Here is a 25,477-nt window from a genome sequence, read left to right on the forward strand (position 1 = left end):
TATGTAAGTACAAAGGCATCTCACAGGCATCGCCCTATAAAGTGTATACAGTCTGAGCCAGTCTCCACAACCGAGTCGATCATGCCATATCTGTTTGCATATTCGCCAAATCTTTGGTATGAACGCCCCCACTTCAATGATTAAAGGGACAAGCCCAACAGATAAGGAGACGTGTAAGTTTTTATATACACTTTTCAAATTATCCTCTGCGCTAGATACAGGGTATTGCCTAGTCGGTTACTCTGCACCAAATTACTCGTGCTTGTGTACTTTTGTACATTTATGTTTTGCCCCTTTCAGTCCTTTGCTCCGAAACGTGCCTGGAATATTTATTGAAACTCAAGAATAAAAGCAAAGAGTCATCAAACGGGTTGCACTTTTGACGGACGCGTCACCATGGTTGCGGTTGAATGAATATATTTATTTAAATATATTTCTGTCTATATAAAGATATATGCCCAGCTATTAATCTGACTGGAGGTCATTTATAAATTTGGGCACTTTAACCCCATTTATACATATATAAATATATATGGTACGCTATTTCCATTTCGTTCACTTGGCATCGCTATTAAAGCACACAAGCTATAAGAAAATTCGTGCAAGCCGGCGGCAATAATAGCGCCACCAAAAACAACAACAAGAGGACAGTACCGAAATACCATGAGTAAAAAACGAAAATTTATCGATGCTCACTTCCGCAAACAACCGCACAGCCACAACAACAACAGGAATCAATGTGCTTAAGCAATAGCTAGAACAGCATTCCAAAAAAAAGGAATTAGCAATTCGTGCCGAATATTAAATACCCTTAAGATAGAACATGTTTTTAGACTTATATTAATTGGCAATTATAATACACTTTTTTTTGTTTATTATATAATGTTAATTAAATTGATAAATAAAATAGCAAAAGTAGAAGTATTTCCCTTGTGTTGCAGCATGTATCACATAGTTGGTATACAACAATTTGAAACATCTTGAGAGGCAAACATTTATAAAACACTTTTGGCCATTTCTCTTCATTAACTGCATGCCAAGATAGCTGGGGAGCAGGCCAAGAAGCAAAGCACAGCAAAGTGTTTCCTAGTCTGCCGCAATATCACTCAACCTCATATCCCCATTTGCTCTTAAGGAAAATTCCCGCCTCATTCTCTCCCATAAAGTAAGTTCATCCCACCGACTTGCGGCAGGCAATTTCTTGGTTTTCATGCTTTTGGGCGCTGCTTAATGAAGTTTTCACACAAATTTCTCGGCAATTTTACTGTCGGACATTGCATAATTGATGAGGCCTGGCGAAACGGCGACATTTTTGACAAATCACAACGCCTGGACAAGTTCCAATTAAGTCGTATGGCCGTTGATTGTGTAGTTGTTGTTGTTATCATATTTCCTAAGTCGCCGGCGACACGTTCTTTATTAATAATTCGTAATAATATTTTGGGGCAAGCAAAGTGTTAATGTTGATGAGCTTAGGCTTTGCGTTACGGCCGCCAAATGGGCAGTAATTTATTTGTGTAACTGAAGCTGACTGGCGTTAGGGACTAGCGCCTACGCGTGGACATTGGCAACATGTTGGACATCCATGTAGCAACTAGCAAAACATGACCATAACGTGCAGTTTAAGCCGCTGAAATTCAAGTCAACCGCAACGCAGATGCAGCACACCGTTAATAATTTATTACATAATTAACCGCAAATTAAGGCACACACGGGTGACGCCAACTACAATTGCCCCAACTGCTGTACAACAAACCCAATGTCAACACAGTTGGGCAGCAGTGCCCGATATCAACAACAATAGCGAGAGCAAATAAAACGAGCTGCAGGCGCAACACCTGATCATCTTAGTCACAGCTAGTTGTTGTATGGCAATTGCTCTATCGGATCTTTGCCCACAAAATATAATATGCATAAAGTGTATCTCGTATTCCACTTGATCACTCGCTCCAGGAACTGAAACGAGCTTTGCTTCTCAAATAATAACAACAAATATATAAAAAAAAAAAAACAAATTGCATGCTTGAACAGAACTTCGGTTGTTCTGGTCCAATCCATGTGATTCATTCAAGGTTTGAATATAATAATATAGTGAAATATTTGTAATTGGCTAAGATGGAACATACAAAACATATTGTTTGTCTTTAGTTAAAAAAGCTTTGAGACTTGGACAATCACCTGAAAATCGATATTTATCGGGATGAGCTATCGATGATTCGAAATAAATTGAATATGCTTTGGCATTTAAAAACACAGAAAGTCATAGCTAGACAGACTTTTGTCTATTGTGCTGAAAGTGCCTTCTTTTTATTACATGCACATGCACCCAACCATAATACCCGATTCTTAACTTATTTCAATGTGTACAGTGTAAAAAAAAGTTAAAACTATCAACAAATATTGTTTTTACAACAAGTATCATTTTTCCAGTTTTCCTAGCTTTTTTTGTAGTCTCCCATTGTTGTTTTTGCTGTCGCGGGCTGCTGTTTGCATGCCATTTGGCCATGAATTGAGTTTTTTTTGTCGGCGGCTCACAAAATTTTTAAGCTTAGTGCATGCAAATATTTAATATACGCATGAACGACCTGAATATTAAACAATTTCCAATTTGTTTAAATCTAATTCTAATTTAAAGATTACATCGGACTTAAGTCAAATGAGTTGTTGTTCTATATGAACATCTATCTCACCGATGTTTGGTTATATTTTAAAACTTTTCAAAATTAAGTATTATCAAATGTATGCAAATGCATTTTTTTCATGGCAAATGGGGACTTTGCCCGAAAGAATTATTAAATGATATCCAAGCTGCTAAAGCTTCGTGAAGCTTCGTTTCGGGGCTGGATTTAAAAATTGAAAAAAAAAAGCAAAACAGCTATTCGCCGGCTGGCTAAAAATCATAAGTAATTGTGAATTTTTATTTTTATTAATTTGAGAACAACACAATGACATAAACAAAAATCAGAATCAAATCGAAAATTAATGTCAGTTGCTTTGACATTTGATTTGTGTTTTTGGCTAAACTTCCAGCTAGTTTTATGTAGAAAACTAAACCTGAGTGTAAAGATCTCTTTAGAACGCCGAAGACTTAATACTCTTAAATGTTAGAATAGCGATGCTCTTTAAATATGAGTTTGATGAAAATATATTGGAAAACATAACAAAACATGGCAAGTTGTACAAGAATTCATTTTTTACCGACTCTTCCTAAAGACCTGTATAATATAGTAATAGTATCTTTATAATATTTGGCGGCATAGCTTAATAATATTAAATAAAATTAATTGAGAAATGTAAGGTTTGTGTCTTGAAAAATAAAAGAGCTTTTCAGCCAATCGTTCCTATGGCAGCTCCTTGATACAGTGGCCCGATATGTTGATAAGATTTTGTATATGTGTAAGAAACACGGTGAAACTAAAAAATGGCCGAGTTTGATGTAAATATAAACTGCCAACAACAGAAGGGCAGACCAATGCAATGTATCAAGACGATAGCTTAAAGACTGAGGGTTAGCATAGAAAGAGACAGACATATTAACTCGAGTGCTGTTGCTGATCTTGAATATATACTATTTTTGAGTCGGATGTATCCCCTTCAACTTGAAAATCTTAGCCTAAATCAATTGCTAAAATTACTACGCTCTGCTCTGGGGGCTTCTGTTTAGTATCTTTTGAGCAAACATACGTGCAGAGAAGCGCTTCATTATGACACTATAGCAGTCCTGAATATTCGCAACCCCTAGACGCTACCAAAAATTAATGTTTTTCCATGGCTCTCAGTCCTGCAGTGCATCAGCCGTTTTGCAACAATCAAACAAAAGCTGCCCACTCTACCAGCTGGCGGCTAAAAACCTGCTGCTGCTTACCCTGCTGACTCATTAAAGGGCCACATGTGTGCGGTGCACATAATGCCATGCCACACACTGACACACACACACTCACACCCACGCGCTGTGTGAAGAGAAAACGAACCTTAAATTGCAGTGACATCATTAAAGGGTTGCCAAGCTGCCATCTGATACATACTATGTGTCTGTGCCTATGAATGAATGTGAATGTGGGAATCTGGGCGCCTTTCAAATTAAGCCAGCAGAGTGCTGTCAAGGCAAGAGCATTGTATATTCATATGAGGAGCACGCCAGCTAACCCGACATCTACTTATGTTTGGAGCGGCTGCCATAGCCAGTCAGCAGTCGAGTGTTGCTGGTCCACTTGGGACGCGACCTGTCCGCAGGCTGTCACCAGGTGACTTTAGATTGCGCTTGCAACATATGCAATCAAAAAGAACTTTCACTGCTAGCAAAACCACGCACCCAACCAGAATTGCAAATCCCCGCAGCACTGAGGCCAGCTAAAATAGCTGCAAATTAAAGCCCTTATCACGCTGAAGCATTTATGCAAAAGCGAATCTATTTAATGGTTCATTACCCAAACAACATGCTAACGTTAACCAAATTTCATTAAAACTGAAGACATTCCATTTGATACATTTGACACTATTTGATTTGGGTTCCTAGCAATTGGACTAAGAAGGACAGTTAAGTATTTACCTGATTAAAGTACACATTTTAAAACATAATTAATCATTTTTATAGTGTTCAATTTTTGAAAATACTCCAGAGCCTCTAAAAGGGAGTTCACGACTTGGGAATACCCTTAAGCCTCTTTTCGACTTCGGTATAACCAATGGCTGCTATGATACAGGGGTCCGATCAGGCCAACTCTGACAAATTTATAAGCAAAGGCCGTAAAAAAACTTGTGCTTAGCATAACATTTGGAAAAAATATAAGTTGCAAATTTAACAGACAGATAGATGTAAATGGCTAATATCAAATTGGCTGTGAATATTGATCAAGGGCTTATAGACTTTATGGAGTAAGGGGTGTGCTATGCTGTCACTTTCAAAATGTATCTAAAAGACTTCACAAAATTTAAGATCGCCTTTCCGATCTGTTCTGCCCCAAATTCAAGCAATCTATCCATTCCAAAATGCATCGAGAAAAATAGTTTCTTTAAATTCAGTTGATGCAAACATGTTATTTATAATAATATAAAACAAAATTTAAAATATTTACCTAAATTGTACCTGATTTATACAGTATTTCTTCACGTTACAATATTCAAGATAATTTTGCTATGCGCTCGTTCTCAGCTAGAACATGAAAAGGGAACAAAATGCATCCCATTTATTTTCATTTTTGGCAACACAAAAATTTTTCATTTCGCCAAACGCCAAATTGCAAATGGCGGTTGTGCTGAGTGTGTGCGTGTGTGTGTGTGTGTTTGTGGCCATTGCTGTGGTTGTGCCAAGCACACACCCCCAGCACTCTAACGCTGCCTTTGTTGCGGTTGATTGGCCAAATCACTTGCATACAAAATGCGCTTTTTGGCTGTAGTCCTGCGGGTGATGCCACCCACATGGCGTATGCTGAAATAGTTGCGGCAAATATTTTCTGATCAAAAAATGTTACAACAATATTTTCCCACTTGTTTATACGCATGTGAAAGTTGAAAGTGCAGCGACAAAATTTTTCACAAACTTTAAAAATAGTTTAAGTTAACTTAAAAGAAAAAGAAAGGCCACTCTGCTGCGGTCGAACCATTTGCATTCATCTTCGACATGATGCATATTTAATAAAACCTTTATGCTGATAGACCCAAGAACGTTTAACTAGAGGAGGTGTAAGCTCATTGTCGAAAAGAAGGAAAAGGTCGTACAGACTAGAAATTACCAAGCCGACATTTCAAACAAAAAGCGTTTTAGGCGCGTGGGTGTCGTGCATGACAGTCACTGCTCGTCAGTCGTCAGTCGACTTAAGACTGACGTCAGCTGACAGCCGATGCGGCTGTGTACAAAAGCCGTACCAGTAGCAGCCGTCAATGCAGCAGGAGCTGCCCTTTTGTTGCGATGTCATTCACATAATGTCCATTGAGTGCAACTGGCAGCCCGTAGTATTGCATCCATTGACAGTTCTGAGCAAATATATTAAAAAAAAAAAAACATATTTTAATCAAGCACAAAATCACGCTTTTTAGGCATTAAATAGCTCATGTGGTTGTTGCACATAAGAGAAAAAAGATTTCTCAAAAACAAGCACAAATAATCAATTTGTGTAGTAAGCTTTTACGAAAGGAAGAAGTTGTCTTTCAGAGAAACTCAAAATTCAAAGGTTCCAATGGCAGATGTATCAAGTTCCAATTATGGTATGCAAACTCAATTCAAGGTATTTGTAATAACAAAATACATATTGTGCCACAAAAAGAATTTTTGCAAGTAAAATAAATTGTTTTTATGTTCACAGTTCGCAAAAAAAAAAAAATAATAATAATAATAATAATACCCGTACGCTTGGCTGCATAAATGCAAATATGTTAGTGGCATTTGCATTTGTATTCTCGGAAACTAATTAAGCAATGTTGTGGTTTCTCTGTGGTTATTGCCGCAAAACATATCAGAGGCAATTTGTATAGCATTTATCTGCAACTAATTAGTACAAATTCCAAAGGGTAAAATGGAGAGTTGTTACAAATAGCTACCTTTCAAGGGCAAAATACAATTTCTCATTATGCCCAATTAAAATATGTAGCTAGTGGTAACTAAGGATGACATGTGCAAGTACTTAGTTCAGATTTAAGCAAATCCCATAATTGTACTAAAGTTGACTGATATTTTTTCATTACAGCACTTTGAACAATCAGCCAGAACAACTTGACAATAAGAACATATGCAGCAATAGACAAAAAATCAACATCAACAACAACGGCCTACACTTAACAAGTTGTTGTTATTAAGCACGCAAGACAGCTTTAGAATGAAATGGAGATGCAAAGTGAGGCTGGTCATGGACCAACAACAGCAACGACACCTGAAGAATCAACAAACGGAACATCTACGTTCACATACAAGCCACGCGATTTCAATTGTCGAGTGGTACAGACGGCAGAGCATGAGCTCTGGCAGCCATTCATTAACTGCGAGGCGGTACAAGGCCACAACATCAGCAACACTTACAAAAACAGCAGCAAAACATTCCAATGCACACTGCAAGGATTCAATAGACACGAGGATAGAGCAATTTATGCGTGCAATGCAACAGTCGAAGAGGCGGAGGCATCCACAGTTAAGTCCTGTTTACTAGAGACGCAACTGTTGCAGCCGCCCCACGAGGCGTATGCGCAATTTCAGCTGGCAATGAATGAGACCGTTAGTGATAATGTGAGTGATACGCTTAGTTTTAGTGCCGACTGCAATCGACAAGTGCTTCTCTGTGAGCCCAAGGACGAGGAAGTGCATCAGCAAAAGCTGTTATGTCAGCTGCAGCTGGAGCAGGAAACTGCAGGCCCCACCGCCCCCCAGACAGCGACAACATGGCTCGACTATCATATCGAACTGGGCGATGGCCTGTGGTCGTGGTTGAACTTTAGCGAACTGGTGGACAGTGTCGGGACCAGTGGCATTGGAAGTGTCAGCAATGCAACCACCAGCATGGACATGATACTGTCCAACTACACGCTGTCCGACACAGCGCTGACCCCGACGACAACAACAGCAGCAACAGACATTGTCATATCGAGAAGCCCTCTTGACTACTCGCCTCACGGCTACGACTGGCTGTTCCTATTCGTGGTGTTTTTCATATTTGCCGGCGGCCTGGGCAACATACTCGTCTGCCTGGCCGTTGCACTGGATCGCAAGCTGCAGAATGTCACCAACTATTTTCTATTCTCACTGGCCATAGCCGATCTGCTTGTGACCTTGTTTGTGATGCCCATGGGCGCCATTCCAGCATTTTTGGGTAAGTCGTTTTGTCTGACACCCATCAAGTGAACATGTGTATCTAAATTATCACTGCATATAAACGATTTTCGACATAAAGCAACTCACAAACGCTTTAATAGCTTTTGCATATATTTATTGCCCCCCTTCTGGCTGTATCGCAAGCTCGGAAGTTCATAATTTTTTTTTCCTTTGTAGCTTATTTGCAATTGATATATATTATATAAATATGTAAATTATAATGTAGATGATACTAGAATTGTGTGATGATGTATGATGAATAAAAGGAAATATCTGCCATCATATTATAAAATTATATTTTTCATCAGTCGAGTAGACATGAAGATGTCTGCCTGCGTGGTAATAAGTTTAAAAAAACACCAAAGAAATGGAGTATAATTGGAAGTTACAAACACTAATTTGTCTTTTGCTTAGATTATTTTGTCAGCTATAAAGCTCTCATATGGCAGGTTCGAAACAACAGAGAAGAACAGCATATTATTGTATTATTTATTATATAAAGAAATTGTAAGGTTTAAAATAAATTCAAAAAAGAATTTATGTTTTAATCAATTGAGGCAATTATTTTCTTGGCTAGCGTTTAATTTGTTTGTCGATTGGGTTAGGACCGCAGGATGTGTCGAATTGGTTCAAGATGTCAATGGACATGAAAGTTTTGATGCTTACAATTTCTTTTGTAATGTATTAATGGGTCGGTAGGAGGTGAGTAATGTGTAGAAAGCTTTTGTATATTGAGCACAGGATGGGAGGCAAGGGATTGCATAAATGCAATGTGAGCACTTTAACGGCACGCAGACAACGGCTGCTCGGATAATATCTTTAATATTTAAATTGTTTTGAAATTACAATCTAAATCAACTAGTTATCACAAGCAGTTTTTATATTCCGATTCCGATAAAACCTGACACATTGCCAGCTAAATATGTAAACAGTATTATGAACACATTCGAATTCATGCCAGCCTAATTTGCATGTGCCACAGATAAGGTCTGTCTGCTGTTCAGCTGAGCCCAACGTAGCATGAACAGATCAAACACATAATGGGCGGGCGCACATGATGCCAAAAAGTTCACAGCCTGTCGTAGCCCACACCTCAGCTATTTGCCCCCACAGAGCAAACACAACATGTTATATATTTAGTGGGTTGTTTCCAACCAACCACATTAACAACATTAGCGTATTTCGTTTTATTATGAACGGATTAGTTGTGCAGTCACCAGCTGGTATTTAGTTTAATATAGTCTACTTTTTGGTGCTTCTAAAATGATTAGATGACCTTATTTTTAAAACCCCTCAATTAATATATTAAAAATACATATTCTCTAATTTGAATTAAAAACAAATTATTTTTTTTTAGCTTTGTGCATATAAAAAATATTAAAGGCAAGTAAAAAAATGGACAGTTGCTGCTGCATTTAAGTCAGCGACTTTTCGCTTGGTAGTCGGACGCTCAGACGTTAAAGTCATACGGACTCATAACTTTTGCAAATCACAAATTGAGTATATGGTTGTTTAAAATGTTTTTCAATACTTGTCCCCTCTCGCTTGCCGAAAGGAAGTTGTAATATAAATGTGTAGCTCTTACGGCCCAAGCTGTGGTCATTGTTCAGTCAGTCATTCAGTTGTTCATTCATTCAGTCAGTCAGTCATGTATAGATATTCGAAAATGAGTTTAAAGCTCTTTCAATTAAGATCAAACTTTTAAAATCCACGTTTTCCGCCACTTTTTTCCCACGCACACGCATAATGACTAAAGGGTAAAATAAATATTAATTTATTTTCCAACTAAGTAGGAAGGTCGAACTATGTGAGAAATACGTTACATATTAAATTTTATAAATATCCTTGGAATTAAGTTTGGGGCCGAAACTTCACCCACCAAATCGTTGACCATCATTCCGGCCAACGTGGTCTGCATTTTCCATAAATTTTGAAGCAACTCTCAAATGAATTTTCATGAAGAAAACGAGTTTACGGCTGATCACATCTTAAGCAAATCAGTTTTAAAGAATTTTTTTCTATATTTTTCCACACTTGTGGATGAAATCTCCATATACCCTGTCTTACCCTGTACCCCTTCGTCACATAAGGTAACAGCAGTAAAATATTCCAGTTTCTTAGGTCTTACGGCTTGAGCTTTGCATTGATCACCAAATAAAAAGTCAGTTAGTCGGGTACATTAGCTCTCTGGTACTTTATCGGTTCAGAAGTTGTTTTTTTAATCTAAGCTTAAAAACGATGTTAATTGAGGACGGAAAGAAGAAGAAAGTACAAGTTGACAGTCAAAGAGCTGGTAAATAAGTTGCTAAAGGACACTTTGGCGAGCATAATGGACTTCAACTTCTTTTCGGGCGTAATTTACGCTTTAAGCCTTTCAGCGCTCACTTTCTGAGTCCTTGATTCAGCCAAGTTAATCCTTGGCATCTTGTGCACTCTTGTATGTACATGCCCGGGGCTAGATGTTTGACGCTTTAATTTCTGGCATTCTTTACTTACGGTCTTGTTGATTTTTGGTTTGCACTTTGGCCATTCCACGAGCGCGCTTTATGCAACAGTTTTCTGCAGCTGGTGCACTTGCGAATTTCTCATTGTGCCACTTATGTACATTTGAGACGCCTCCCCAGCTACCGCTGCTGACGTGGCTCAGGGCTGGGTCTTTGTTTTCACGCTTAAGTTGCTTGCAGACGACGATAGCAGGCGCAAACTAAATGAAACTAAAAGCCTTAAACGCAAGCCTTAAATAAACCGCGACAACAACAAAAACACCAAACAGCCACCTGCCCGACAATTATGCTGTAAATGGCATGAAGAAACGGTTGCGCTGCATATTTGTACATGCACGGAAAAAATTGAATGGGCCTAATTAGGTTTTTGTACCCTTCTTTTGACTTGTGAGAAGAAGTCTTATCAAGTTGTAAAACAAATATATTTAAATGAGAGACCAGAACAAACAGACTTGGGTTGAAAATGTGAGTCTTCGTAACTTCCAGCAATGGATTTTTTTCAGTATAATTTGTGTTTTTGCTCACGATTGACATTTACGCTTGGTTTACGTTTCGTTATTAAAACGCCATAAAAAAGTTGATGATTTTTTACGTCAGCATGGAATTAAAGTGCAGCTGCGTTGCCGTAAATTTAATAAATCAAGCATTAAACTATAAGTCAGCCCGCGGATGATGCCTTATAAAAAAACAAATGGCATAGTGAGCATAATTGGATCATTCGATCACAGCAGATGCAGTAAGGCTACAGCTCGACCCTAATAAGCTATTTATCACAACTTTAAAAACATTGTCGAACTGTCGAAGTCCTCCAATTTAAAAAAGGAGAAGAATATGGCTTTCTGTGACGAGATCAGAATGATCTACCATTAAAACTGTACGAAGATATCAAGAGCGGAAGGGACTCTTGATAGATATAAGTCAGTATTCACTGGGCAAAATATTTATGACAGCAAACATTGCTAAATATGTGTTTTCGTCCTTTTGAGTTATTTCAACTTTGACCTTTATGTATCAAATCATTTCTGCTCATAGATAAAAATCAATAAACTTGAAAATACAAAAATTCGAAACAAACTATTCAACACTTAATTAGGAATTTATTTATAGGTGAACCTTTACAAATTTTTATTAGTGTTTGAGCATGTTTTAGCCCCACCTACATATCCGAGCACTTGAGACCAAGCTCCGGACAACATGTCGCATACGTAATAAATACATTTGCAGCTCTTGATATGAATTTGTATGGGTATGTTTGAGCGTGTGTGTGTGTGTTTAATTGGCAAGCATATAAAACAAAATACGACATGTGGGTCGAGGTATGTTCTCTCATCATCGTTTTTCTCTGTCGTGTTCGAGTGTGTGTTAAGTGTGCTGAGTGGGCGCGTCTGTATTTGTCTGTTACATTGTATGTGTGCGCCAGAGTTCTACAATTAGCAAACTGAGGCCCACGCAGCGGGCCTAATAGCGTGTAAGGACAAACAGCGAGAAGCACGCATTTAAGCGCAATTTGTACTAATTAATGCAGGATTTGCCATTGGGCATTGGCTAAATAAGAAGCGCGAAACCAACTGCACCAATTTCACATATTTAAACACGGAATGTTTGATTCAGTTTGCAGCTATTCTTGTTTCTCGTTGCGTGTTTGGTTTCTGCCCAATTACAGATACATCGCGACTTTAAAGCTGTTTTATATAAATTTAGCAGCTTAGCTAAAGGTTTCGGTAACCACATTCCAGTGCGAATACCTGCCGTCAGATGCCAGTGTCAGATTTACAGCTTATGCGAGACACACACACACTCAGAGCTTCTTCTTGTAGACGAATATTTTAACAAGCCACGGATAAGCTGCGGCTGTAAAGCTACTTTCCTCGCATATTTGCAGGACATGGTGAAAAGCTGAGCAAAGATCGAGTATAAATAACTAGATATTAATAAGAATTTGCTCATATGCCAGGTGCAAAGTGAACCTTGTACAAGCAGAACGAAGGTTTGAAAGAAGCTTGTAGTAGGGTCAAGAAACAAAAAATATATGAAGGATCTGCAATTGGGAAACAGCCTCTTAGGAACGTATATACTGTTTGCAACAAACAGCTGAAGGAAATAAAGGTTAACGATTAACTTGCTTATATAGAATTATCTACATTTATGTATATATATTTATATTTCTCAACATAGTTCATTTGCTTCTTAGAAAGGCTTCAATGATACATTTTTAATGCTTTAAATATCTTTCTAAATAAAATACGTACACGGTTGAGCTTGCCAGATTCGCAAGTATCAGACAGTTAGATCACATTGTCTAGTCAAACTGCTTTGAGCACAATACGAACAAGTGTTACACTAAAGCTCTGTCCGAAGCAGCAATCCAATCTATGCAAATGAATTGAGCGCACTGAATTTTTATTCCCTTTCATTGCAATGGTATTTCGTCATTCGTTAAATGTCAAAGTGCTTGTGCTTCTCCGTTGACTTTTCGTTTTCTTTGCTTTCTTTTCATTTTACCTATCTACTGTTCATTTCCATTTCAATTAACTTTGATTTGCAGTCGTTTGCATTAGCAGATGATGTAGACAGCTCTGTCAGATCTCTGCCTTCTTGACCTTCGGTAATCTTCTATCATCCATTGCAGGCTATTGGCCACTTGGCTTCACTTGGTGCAACGTCTATGTGACCTGCGATGTGCTCGCCTGCTCGTCGAGCATATTGCACATGTGCTTCATCAGTCTTGGCCGTTATCTAGGCATACGCAATCCGCTGGGCTCACGACATCGTTCCACGAAACGTCTAGCTGGCATTAAAATAGCCATTGTCTGGGCCATGGCCATGCTGGTGTCCAGCTCAATAACAGTGCTGGGTAAGCTGAAGGCCTCCAGTTCGCATTATCTTGAGCATTGCACTGATCCTCCTTACTAATTGCAGGTTTGGTCAATGAGAAGAACATAATGCCGCAGCCGAATGTGTGTGTGATTAACAATCGCGCCTTCTTTGTATTCGGCTCGCTGGTGGCCTTCTACATCCCAATGCTGATGATGGTTTCCACATATGCACTCACCATTCCGCTGCTGCGCAAGAAGGCGCGCTTTGCAGCCGAGCATCCGGAGAGCGAGCTCTTCCGTCGGTAAGTGGATTGAAAGCATTCGTACCGCGTCTGCACACAAGTAAATGCAATTAGTTGCTCCATTGGCTCCAGCGCACAGATTTGTGCCACCTTTGACCACTCTCCAATGGGCAATGGCCAATGGCCAATGACCAACGGTTGGCAGCTACAATTGGATTCATCCGCAAATCGATACCAATAAATTATTCGCAAATGAAAATGCCATTAAGCGAAACGCTCCCAAACAACTGTCACAACTAGTAACCAAATGCGAGCCAACAGCGGTGTCCACACGGCGTATGAGTAATAGAATTTCAGTACTCAGTTCACACCGTCCAGCGAAGGGCTTTGCTTTTGGCATTGTTATACAGAGAGGGATGCTGATTGCAATTGGCAGGAAAAAAATGTATTACGAATTTGCATTTGCGCTCCCACAAAAATTAATTCAAACTAACAAAAACAACCCAAAAGTCGAAACTGAAGCAGATCAGTTCAAATTTGCTTAATGTTTTACTTTTCTGAAGTGATTCCGATTGCACAGAAATAAAAAGGGGTTCATAAAGCAAAGAGTTTACTATTTTGAAGTTTTCCAAATTTGAAAGCAAGTATTGATGTTGTTGATTTGTAGGCCAATTTTATTGGACTTTTGTCATTCTGTGAAACATCATAAGTACCCAATCGTGAGGAATGCTTTTTATATACAGATTTGTCGGTAAGGAGTAAGAAGTTTATGAAAACCTCACCTCATTGTTCCTTACTTCCATCATAAAAGGTAAGCTACGGGCCTTTAAAATTATTTAAGATTAACTGTTTTGTTAACTCACTGACTGGCAATCAAAGTGTTGACTCAATGGGAGCACAGCATCCAATCAATGCATAGATTTTTCATCAGTTATTTGCCTCTGGCTCTCTCTATTTGAATAGGCTGGGCGGCCGCTTCACAATACGCCCGCAGCACAGACAGCAACAGTTGCAGATGCACAGCAGTTTAACTAGCGATAATTACAGCAACAACAAGTGTCTGGCCATGGGTGACAGCAATCGTAACTTTAACAATGCAGCCACCGGAGTAGGTGCCAGAACAAGATGTACCAGCACGGGCGGGGGTGGCAACTACAATGAGCCCTCCGAGCGACCATTGATGCAGCAGCGAGCAACCAGCAATCGAGTCATCGGCAGCGTCAGTTTTCGCAATGGGACCAGTGGAGGTGGCTCTGATGGCGGCAGCGGAAATATGTCCAATATTGGACGCAATAGCTTTCGATTTGCTGGCGGCGGCATCTTGCGACAATCTTCTCCGTCACCGAGCACCTCATCTACATCGTTTTCGGTGCGTGGCAATTCCCAGACGAGCAGCTTCTGGCGCAAACACGGTGGCAATCCCAACTTCATGGACAGGTAAGTTGCCATGCCCCCCTCTCCCAACCCACCACTACAAGGCCCATTCAAAACTTTAATTAGCTGCAATATTTGCATTCCACTTGCCGTCCAATCTGCATTCAAATGACGCAAACAGCGGTAAACAGTTTCTGGTTTAATTAAATTGTCTGGTATTGGTGTAGTTCCGGGAATTTGAAATTAGTTGGTCCGATTTCAAGATGGATATAAATTTTGCCATCGTTCTGATTAACTGGTTTTGTTCACAAACAAATAAACTGCCTTCCACGAATCTGTGAATATTTTCTGCTCCTTGATTCAAATTAAATTGAAAATGTATATGACTGTCGGAGCTAATTTAAAAAGGATTAGGTGTTATTTTTTAATTTAATAAATTTTAAAGAAATTAAGATAAGATAATCGCATTATCTTACCCGTAAATCATGCAACACTTACTATTGTTTTTCACTACTACAAAAAATATTAGTATTAATGATGATTCTAAAGTATTGTAAGAAATCTAAGCCCAGTCAGAGTCAGTCTTTTACTAATGCGTCCTTTCGGCTTGTTGATTTATCGAAGAAGTTCTGCTTCCACTCCGGGCCAAGAGCAGCAGCCCACATGAAAAACCATTGGCAAATTTTGACCTTTTCAGGCAGTCCATGAAATTGGAGCGACAATGTTCTTGGGTGCTCATTAACTAAGATGGCAATCAGTTCATTTATTCGGGCAATGACAAATCGCAAGCCACAAAATGGTGCAGGGGCCAAAACGTGTAACATTTGTGGCCTTGGCGTGAATTTGCCACCTTTGCCTTTTGGCTAGGTGTTGCCAATTTGTGTGTAAGTCATGCGCCATATGTGCGGGAAACACTCGACGAGTCGAGTCGAGACCTAGAGACATTTATTATCAGTTGAGCATACAAGCTTTAAAATTTATTACATTTGTTAAGCATGGCCCCAAAATGGCAGCAAATAACTTCTTCCGACTACTTTTCCAAGAAATTTGCATAATTTACATTGTAAGTGTAAAGCATGTCGGCTTCGTCTCTGCCCCAGGTTCAGGTTGAATGTGAGGCTGTGTGAGAAATAACAAATACAAATTGAGTTTTATTTTGACTTTGCCTTTCGATCCACAACTCCTGCCTCAACTGAACGTTTACCTTTTTCTTTTGAATACCTTTTGTTTTGGGTCGGTCACAAGTCGTGAAAAGGATTTTCGTTTGTTTGCCTTTGAGTGACATAAAGTAAACAAGGACTTAGAATGCTTAAAGAGGACTTCGATTATTGAGCAAGCTAACACCTAATGATCGACAAGTGCGAAATGCAGTCGCGTGTTGAAAATAGTTTCGGTGAATGAGTTACTGAAGAAGCTCATTTAACACACCATAAGTCATGGCCAACTGGGTTACTCCTCATCATGCTGATACTCGAACTTCTTTTATTGTCTTTTTATAGTTGAAAAAGAATGTACAGTAGTATATTCTGCTTGGGGGTCAAGGTTAAAAAAGTCTGTTGTTTCGGTACAGTTTACACTTAAGTCTGATATTTTAAACAGTTGACTAGCCCAGACTTAAAGCTATGACAATCTCTTTGTGTCCATTTTTTCTGTGTGTCTTGAATGAGTGCAAGTTAGGTTGGTCTTTATTAAATGAAAGAGACAAGTCTTACGTCTTTGTTTTTATAATAATTTAATATTAGTATGCATTCGAATTATTTATTATAAATAAATAGAACATCAATCTCAGCAGTTGCAAACAACTTGTATAATTGATGCACATTGATGCACATGTTTAGTGATTGCACATGTGTTATGCGTTCTTCTTGCATTGAACAAAACAATCAATTACGCATCTTTATGCAATTAAATGCACATTCAAGTGTCACACAACATGGCGAATACATAATTTTCTTGCAAGCACTTGCGAGGCGCCATAAACATAAATCACTCATGCGTCATGTGGTGCAGCACCAAAAAAAAAAAAAAAACACACACAAAACACGAATCTGCTTGTCGGGCCATGGTCTAGATCCCACATTGCCGCTGCTGTTGCTGTGGCAACAATAAATAGCGCATAAAATGAAAGAGGGAAGCCGCAAAGAGGGCGACCACAGCATGAGATGGCGCTGCAGCCAGAGATGGAGGCAGCCCTCAAACGTCACGGGCAACAATGTTGCAAGCGGATAACGACAAAAGGTTCTTTCCACAGCAGCCAAAATGCCACCGAAATTTGCAAATGTCATTGCTGTTTGCTGCAGCAACCGTCGTTGTCATTTCTTGCATTAATGCAACGGCGCAAAATTTTAGCTTAACCAGCAGGGAATAAGAAGAGCTGCAGCAAGTCAAACTCTCTCCAAGACACGTCCCACAAAAAAAAAAAAAAGTACGCAAGACCGCTGAGCTGAAAGTCACGTCTATGCGCTTTGCCACGGATTTGTGCCGCACAAGTTGTCGCATAAATATATGAATTTGTAATGAGACAGGCCCAGAAAATCACCCCTCTGCCCAGGTATACGCAGCAGCAATAGCAGAAGCCACCAAGGCTGCACAAAGAAGCCCAAAAAAAACAAAAAAAAAAACAAAAAAAACAGAAAATACAAAAAACTTTCCTATTTTCCTTTTACTTGCAAATTATTAGTTAGACTTTTGACGCCACTTGGGTGCCCCCTTTAGATATGCTCCCTGTCGCCAGCCAAAAATTGAAAAACTTTTGTTTTATTTGCCGTACTGCAACAGTTGCAAAGTGCTTCTGTAAATTTGTTGCCAACTGCCCGCAGCCAGGGGAATGCGCTAACAATACCCAACAAGTTGGCAATGAATTTATAACTGACTTTCAATAAAAGCTATGGTCAGCTGTCTTGAGCACTCACCTGAAAGCTCGCTTAGACTGCAAGGCATATAAAATGTGCATCAAATTAACTGATCATAAAAAATGCGATTGATTATAGAAGACTGTTAAATTGCACGTATTCAAAATATACAAAGATTGGTTTCATGATATTTGGCTTTACTGCTTGCCTTAAAGTACGCCTTACTCAACTCTCAACCAAGTCTAATCATGGCCATTTTGGTGAGCTTAAGTGAATCCGCCAAGTGCCTGAAAACATTATTAGCATGCAATTTTATAAGCTGTTGCGCTCGGCGTAGGCGTCCGGAGCCCGCAATCAAAAGACTGAAATCTAATATCAAATGCTCGTTGCTGCAAAGCGAAAAGAAAACACAATGAAAATACGCGAAGCAACTCATCCAACTGCCCCTTCCATTTGACAGCCATCCAAATCGACGCGCCACGGTGCGTGGCAGCGTCTCTCAGCCACAATTGGGTTATGCGACAAATGGAAACGGGGGAGCCGGAGCCGGAGGCGCAGGCAATGTAACTGGCGGAGCAACAGGTGCGACAACGAGCTGCATAACTGCTGAAGGCGGCGGCAACGGTGGCGCAAACAGAATGAGCATTGCCACCATACAGGCACAAGACGGTGGCAGTGGCAATGTCAATGGCAATGGCAATCATCCACTGGAGCAAGTAACGACAATGACGACGACGACGGCGACGACAACGGCAACGAGGACGGGCCAAAGGGTGTCAGAGGGGCGACGCTACAAGCTGCGTCCCTTTAAGTTTGCCCTAAATCGTGTCGCCGCACCCACGCTCAACTTGAGGTGAGTACTGGCTGGCCATATAACTCAATTTCCAAGTGATTTCTTGCTCCAGATTTCTCAATAGTCGCGCCAAGCGCAACAGTCTCTCGGCGAATGCGGTCGCCACGGAGCAAAAGGCAACCAAGGTCCTGGGCCTGGTCTTCTTCACCTTCGTACTGTGCTGGTCTCCGTTCTTCATACTGAATATTATATTTGCCGCCTGTCCCGAGTGCCAGGTGTCCGAACATGTAGTCAACACATGCCTCTGGCTTGGCTACGTCTCATCGACGATCAATCCGATCATTTACACGATCTTCAATCGAACATTTCGAGCGGCCTTCATACGTCTCCTGAAGTGCAACTGCAAGCGGTAAGTGCCTTAGGCGGGGATCTGCTGAAAATGTGAAGCGAAACTACAAATTTTCATTTGCTTTGTCGGTTGTAATTTATTGTAGTGCACTTGAGAACTGCACTTAAAGCAAAGCCATTGCCCATTGTTCAGGCTATTGATGTGCAACGTGACGTATGATTGATTCTTTTCGATTTGTGTTTGCCAATGAAATCAAGGCGATTTATTACAGAAAGTCCGAATGTGTGAAAAATGCGCAAATTGATGCATGAACAGAGATTAGTAAAGTGCAATACGATAAGGCAACAAAAATGGGAAAAGTACACAGAAGCTCAAAAGCGAAGCCTTTGAAGTGTGATGCGACTTACGTAAAGAGTGAAAAATATTTATATAATATAAATACTAGCTGTTATTTGCCTGCTTTTCCCGATTCGAGTTTTATGCTTAAATTTTTCGACATCAATTTACCGCCGGTATAAAATTTAAATCTAACCGTGCTAGCATGGTCTTCGCTTAATTTATGCTTACATCAAACAAAGCTCCAGAAGTATCTAAGAAATTTGAGGCCAAAAATAAGATTTCACAAGATGCAACATTTAGCAAGTTATCATCACAGGAAGAAATGTCACGCTCAGGACACTTAATTTAATATAATTTGTTCATACGGTAGGTTAAGGGATGGAAGCCTTATAAATCTGTGAATTTCCTGGTTTATTGCCAGGTGAGTTTCGTGTTGCCCCAGACACTTGACATGCTTTGTGCCAAGTCTAGCAAACTCCTTATTAAATATAATATTTCCGAGTGTAGCGAATAGCCTTGCCAGAAAATGTTAGGTCGAATGTGAATTCTGCTTTTATGTCTCTGGCTATTAATACAAAAGTTTGTAAAAAGAGATTTTTATTGCACAGTTCTTGGTAGCATAGAAAATGTTTTTCTTGGAAAATGCTCTGCAAATATGATAACGCTATATAAAATAGAAGCAGCATAAATGCAATTGATTTCACTATAAAAAACATTCAACGATTTGGCCAACGCGCTTTTTATGTTCCATTTCGCAGAAAGATATTTCGTAATCCATATACATATATTAAGCTGCCTTGTTCCTGACTGACTGACTGAAAACGCTCGGACGAAAATTGTATTCCACGAAGGAACTTTAATTTTTTGGCTTTAAGCGTTGAACATGGGACGTGCGTTCGACATTGATGTATTAAATTTAAAGCAAAAAACTTGAACCAAAAAAGGCGGAGAAATATCAATAAAATAAAGGAGCAAATGTTTGAATCAACGATTTGCACCAATATCATTCTTGTGGTGAAAATGTTACCCCAAAAAAAAAACATGGACCCCCAATTTCACCAAGAAGGAGTACATTTGCCGAAAAATGTGACGCACCCTTTCATTAATATGAAAAAACATATCTTAAAATCAGTCTGAGACCAATGCGATACAAAAAAGTAACATACAAACTTTTTCCCTAAGTTTTCCATACTTGCTGTTGGGATTCCCTAATTTTCTTAGCATGCACCTCCATCACATAAGCTAACTACAGCAAAAATTTCAGCTCCCTAGCTCCAACAGTTTAAACGGATTAAACATTTTTTATAAAGAGATTATATGTACATTAACATCAACACAAAATTAAGTCTGCTCCAATTAACGAAGACTATAATTTACTCTTTTCATGCAAGCACTCTTCCTAAACGGACTCTTCTCCTTTCAAAGTAACATAAATTGCAAAGCTTGAACAATGTTTAAACTTTCAGAGACAAGAAATATTTCCACCAGTTAAAGTTACAATCGATTACCTAACTTTTAAAAAACCAAAGTGCTTTAATAGTATTTTCGATTGGGGGATACCCTGTACCTTCTTCTACAAACAGAAAATAAAGTCCGCGTTACGCGCTAGTTGCTTGTTTATTTAAGGTATATATTATACTAAAGTAAAAAGATATGCTATCAATAATGAAAAAAAAAATGAAAACTGGCCCCAGTCGGTGTCGAGTTCTCAACTACCTTCAACCGACCGAAAAACTGTTGTACTGGTGTCGGGAGCTATAAGATGAAAGATACTTGTATATACTATCTGTATATACTATTCTAGAATTTACATGTCAACTTTGGTAACCATAGCACCAAAAACTGAGATCGAAACTATACGTATTAAGTCTCTAGCTTCTATAGGTTCTGAGCTTAACGCATGCGTACATGGAGAGCGACAAGTGTAAGTGTTGAACCAATTATAGATTCTGACCAAGAATAAATAAAGTTTATGGTGTCGTAGATGCTTTCTTCTGCCGGTTACATACATTTGCAGAAAACTATAATACCCCTCTTGGCCGCTTTCAATGGGTTCAGGGTATAAAAAAACGACGTTTTAAAGAAAATATGCACCTATCCAAAACAATTTTCATGAACCGACGCCCTTGTATGCCGGCAAAATAAATTTTCCTTAGACTTTGTAAGTGTGGACATGAACTTGGCGAATAATAAAATATTAACTTCTCCTCACATTGACAATTTCATTGCAGTTCGGGCCGCCCGTTACGCTATCGCTCCGTAACCGAAGGACGCAGCGCCCTGAGCTTGTGCGCCCCCTCGGCACTGCCGATGGCCATCTCATTTCAGGGGGCTCCACTAATGACGCCATCCACGGCTAATGCGACGCCGCTCAGCGAGTTCCGGGGCAGTTATAGCATCAACGATGACGAGTGATGAGCGGAACGGAACAAGTCGGGCAAATACGAATTTATGGGCTATGTTGGTAAGAAAGTGCAAGTAATCGAGTAGACGGATGTGGAATTGATAGCCAGATGAAATTATTGAGCAAACTTCAAACTGTACTTTAAGCATGTAATCAAATGTAAACTACAGGGTGATTTATTCGAAATCAAACCAATGGCGTATAAATAATCGCTGACTTCTTACAATTGTAGCAACTGTACCTAGAAAAAGAAACGCTAAACTTCTTAGTTAACTTCATCATATCATCAGACAGCAGGAAAGTGGAATATATTGTGTGTGTTAGCAATGCGTGACTGTACCTGTCATATTTCATGCAATCACATTATAGCTTTTAGTCAACTGTACTTACTAACTTAGCATTTCAGAAACATCTAATTACAGATTACATATACATATATATATATATATATATATTTTGAAAACTATTTAAAACTAGCATTAATGTCTGTAAGTGTTTGTTATTAACCGTAGCTGTGCTTATTAGTCACTTGAATTAGTTATGTGTTAAACCTAATTGTAATTTAAAGAATTTTAAACTAAATGTGAAATTTACTTTTACTGATAAGAATTTCCAAACTGTCTTGACACCGCAATGTCGAGTATTCCAAAGTCACGGCAGCCAATTTCTAATTTTATTTTATGTGTGTAGCAGCTAGCCTCTAAGAATAACTGTATTGTCATGTGTCAAAATATGATAAGAGATATGGTAAATATATATAAATAAAGTGCATACCTTTCAAGGCAGCGTCCTTCTTTCTAAAATTTTAAAAAGACATTTTATTTAAATTACTTACATCTAACGAAGTGAGTGGAAAAACTTGTCAAAAAAATGGTGGGGATGCTTTCATTTTCTTGGCGTGAAATTTGTACAAGAATTTCTAATCTAATATAAACGCTCCGGCGCTGACAAGAACTGTACTCTGCCTATGAAAAAAAGTTATCTAAAAAAATAAAGTGCAGCTGGAAAATGTTTGGCTTTTTGAACAAAGTTGAAAGTTTAATTTATGTGTTGTAATAAGTATATTTCAAAAATATTCCAAATATAAAATACGTACTGCAAACATATATAGTATGTATATATGGCAATCAGATGTGTTGTTTACTTTTACCGGAACCCGCTTACAATTGAGAGTGACAATGATTGTGGCAGAGCCACACCATATGTCACGCTTTAGGCACATATAATCAAGATCTTTGAGCATTAGGCAGACTCTGTGTCAGTCACTCTCGCACCCATAAACCGCATGCAACTGCTGTCTGTGCCGTTTACTTTGCAGCCCGACAGCAAACTGTTTCCGACAGCCGATGGCATTGCAGCCCACATGCACATTTGGCGACTTCCTTGCTGTTCCGTCAATGCGTGCAGGGTAAGTAATCGGAGCAGGAGCGGGTCGTGCGTGCAATGCGCGTGGAGGTAATGAAAATTGCATTATTGCCCTGAGCTTAATGCAATTTAAATGCTTTTATGATCAGAGCACCAAAAGTTTTTCTTATTCTACATTAAGTGCAAAATATAATGCACCGAAAATTGGACAGATCGACAGCGCAGCAGCTGCGAGACGAACACACTCAGTAAGCACTTCGAGTTGTCGAGTCCTGCAGTAATGAAAATGAAAAAATTGTGTTGCATATCTCGTGGGGCGTGCCGAAGGCGCTGAGCTGTTGACTAAGCGCTAAAGCGACGACGGCCGCAAAGTGCACGACAAAATGGCGTCGCCAGGCGACGAAAACAACAACAACAAAGTTGTTGCCGACAATTATATTGCTTGGGCAGCAGCAGACAAAAAGAATGTGCAAGTGCGAACGGGCCAGAGTAAGATGAAGGCAAGTATGTATGTAAGTAGAGAAAATGTGTGGAAGCGTGAAATTGATTGCCCCGCTGGCATTCGCTCAGACCTCATCCTTAAACTGCTTGCAGTTTATTTGCTTTGGCTTTGGCTCCGGCTAATGGCTGCCCTGGGAATACGATTTTTAATTTGCAGACACCTTCAAGTCGCCAACGGAAGTGAATCTTTAACATATCAACAGCCAAGCATTTGCATCTGCAGACAATGGTGCGAAATAAAAACACATCCGCAAATAAAAGGGGAAACAAGCGCTCATCGCTGAATTGTTCACATTTGCACATTTTCATAAGAAAAGCTCATTACCTGCCGGATTTGGCTTATTTATTATGTGACACACACCCGCAAAACACACACAGTCACACACACACAGTCATGCAGGGAATTGGCATTCAACACTTTGACGCTTCATTAGCTTTGAGTCTGGCGGGTTGATGTGGGCCAAGCGTGAATAAAATACAAATGCGATTTGTGAAGGCATTTTCCTCACATACGATTTGCCATTTATTTTCAAATTGATTTCATCACGATTGCTATTTTTGTATATTTTTGCAATTGGGACTGCCAAAACACTCTAGAATAAGCATTTATATAATATAAAAGTTGAAAAATGTAGCATTCAAAAACATATTATTAAAAATAGTTTTTCTTTCATCACTTTGAAAAAAGACTTTTATCTTCATAATACAACTGAATTTATAATATATTTAATATTATATAATTAATATGGAATCGTCTCGTGCACTTGAAATAACCATGTTCAAAATTTCCAATCCTTAATCCTTAATCTTAGATCAACTCGGCTATTCATCCTTATCCAGAAATAAATAATCTTTGGAATCGGTTAAGCCTCCTATTCCTGACACATCCATTTGAAACAACCATGATACCCGCTTGACCTCTTTTCTAAGGGTTCATTGCACTAACACGTAAAAACATAATTGCACTTTCAAATGGAAATTTTAGATAAATAAATATATTTGCCTATATTTGCCTGACTAAAGTAACAATGAATTACATAAAAACAATAATGAAAATGCAAATAAATATTGTAATAATAATATAAAATATTCATAATAAACAATTTGAATAATAATGAAACAAATGACAACAATACACTTTGTTAGCTGCGGATGACTTTCTGGCTTATCCAAAATTGAAAATAAAAACAATGTTATATCTGTATTTGTGTGCATGTGTGTTTGTGTGCACACTAATGCGATGTGACTGCTAGTTGAGCATCAGCCTGCAATTATTGTTCATTTTGTTACTGCTGTTGTATTGTTTTTGCACCCACTGTGTTTTTGTTTGCTTACACCATACACCACGCGTGTCCCTTAGCTGAGAAGTCGACGCAGCCATGCATGTAATGGATAAAAGCATCTGTCGGAAGCGCTATATTAGCACTCGTCCTTTGTTTCAGTAATTAGCCACGGGTTGCTACTAACAATTGATATTTTATTCTCAAATAAGTACATCTTCCTTAAGGCCACGCGTAGATTAAGGCCGCAGGTTCTTGACTGCCGCTGCAGCATTTGGCCTATAATCCGCAAACGCAAAATGGACCTAAACCTGGGCCTTTTTCACCTGCTAACCGACAGGCCACCGCGTTTTAGGCAGCCCCCTTTGTTCACAATCCACTTTTGGTGGCAGATTAGTCAAATTGGTTTCTCGGCTGCCTTTTCACTGCGTTTTTAACTGGCACCTGATGGCCAAGTTATGTGCTCTAAGCCGCAAGGTATTACACCACTCTCAGCGAACGGCAATGCCGGCAGCGCCGATAAATTGAAGTCTTGGCAAAAAGGTGTGACTGTAATTCTGTAGACGACAATTATGGAAATCAAATCAAAGCGGCGACACAAAAAGTTTGATTTGTAAGGAGTCAAAAAGAAATGTATGTACTGGAATTAAATTTTAATTTAAAGTCTGCCTATTTACATTACCTTAACTTAAAGCAAGGAAATACAGGGACATATGGAGTACCAGACAGACGTTAAAACCCTTCACAGTTGCTCATATTTCGCAGTGAACTCAATTTCAGGACCTTAAATATAACCTATTGATAACCTCCTACATAATTCTGAGAAAACATTGTACCGCTTCCTTACAATGTAATTATTG

At 39.1% G+C, this 25,477-nt stretch overlaps 1 protein-coding gene across 6 annotated transcripts in view; it reads left to right on the forward strand.

Moving 5' to 3' along the window:
- Positions 1-22,265, forward strand: part of 5-HT2A (5-hydroxytryptamine receptor 2A) — a 32,727-nt gene extending 10,462 nt beyond the window's left edge. For 3 of the 6 annotated variants that reach the window (XM_070206744.1, XM_070206745.1, XM_070206746.1), the window contains exons 3-9: positions 6,684-7,796; positions 12,932-13,156; positions 13,222-13,420; positions 14,324-14,797; positions 18,047-18,439; positions 18,492-18,788; positions 21,299-22,265. In XM_070206744.1, coding sequence (XP_070062845.1) covers positions 6,818-7,796; positions 12,932-13,156; positions 13,222-13,420; positions 14,324-14,797; positions 18,047-18,439; positions 18,492-18,788; positions 21,299-21,482 — 2,751 coding nt within the window. In that variant the 5' untranslated portion in view covers positions 6,684-6,817 and the 3' untranslated portion in view covers positions 21,483-22,265. Of the gene's footprint in view, positions 1-6,683; positions 7,797-12,931; positions 13,157-13,221; positions 13,421-14,323; positions 14,802-18,046; positions 18,440-18,491; positions 18,789-20,871; positions 21,229-21,298 lie in introns of those variants that run through there. The other 3 variants (XR_004304869.2, XM_032439055.2, XM_032439057.2) reach the window with 3 other exon arrangements.
- Positions 22,266-25,477: the final 3,212 nt, after the last annotated feature.

This window comes from Drosophila virilis, chromosome 2 (genome assembly GCF_030788295.1).
Source record: "Drosophila virilis strain 15010-1051.87 chromosome 2, Dvir_AGI_RSII-ME, whole genome shotgun sequence".
NCBI classification, from domain to species: Eukaryota; Metazoa; Arthropoda; class Insecta; order Diptera; family Drosophilidae; genus Drosophila; species Drosophila virilis.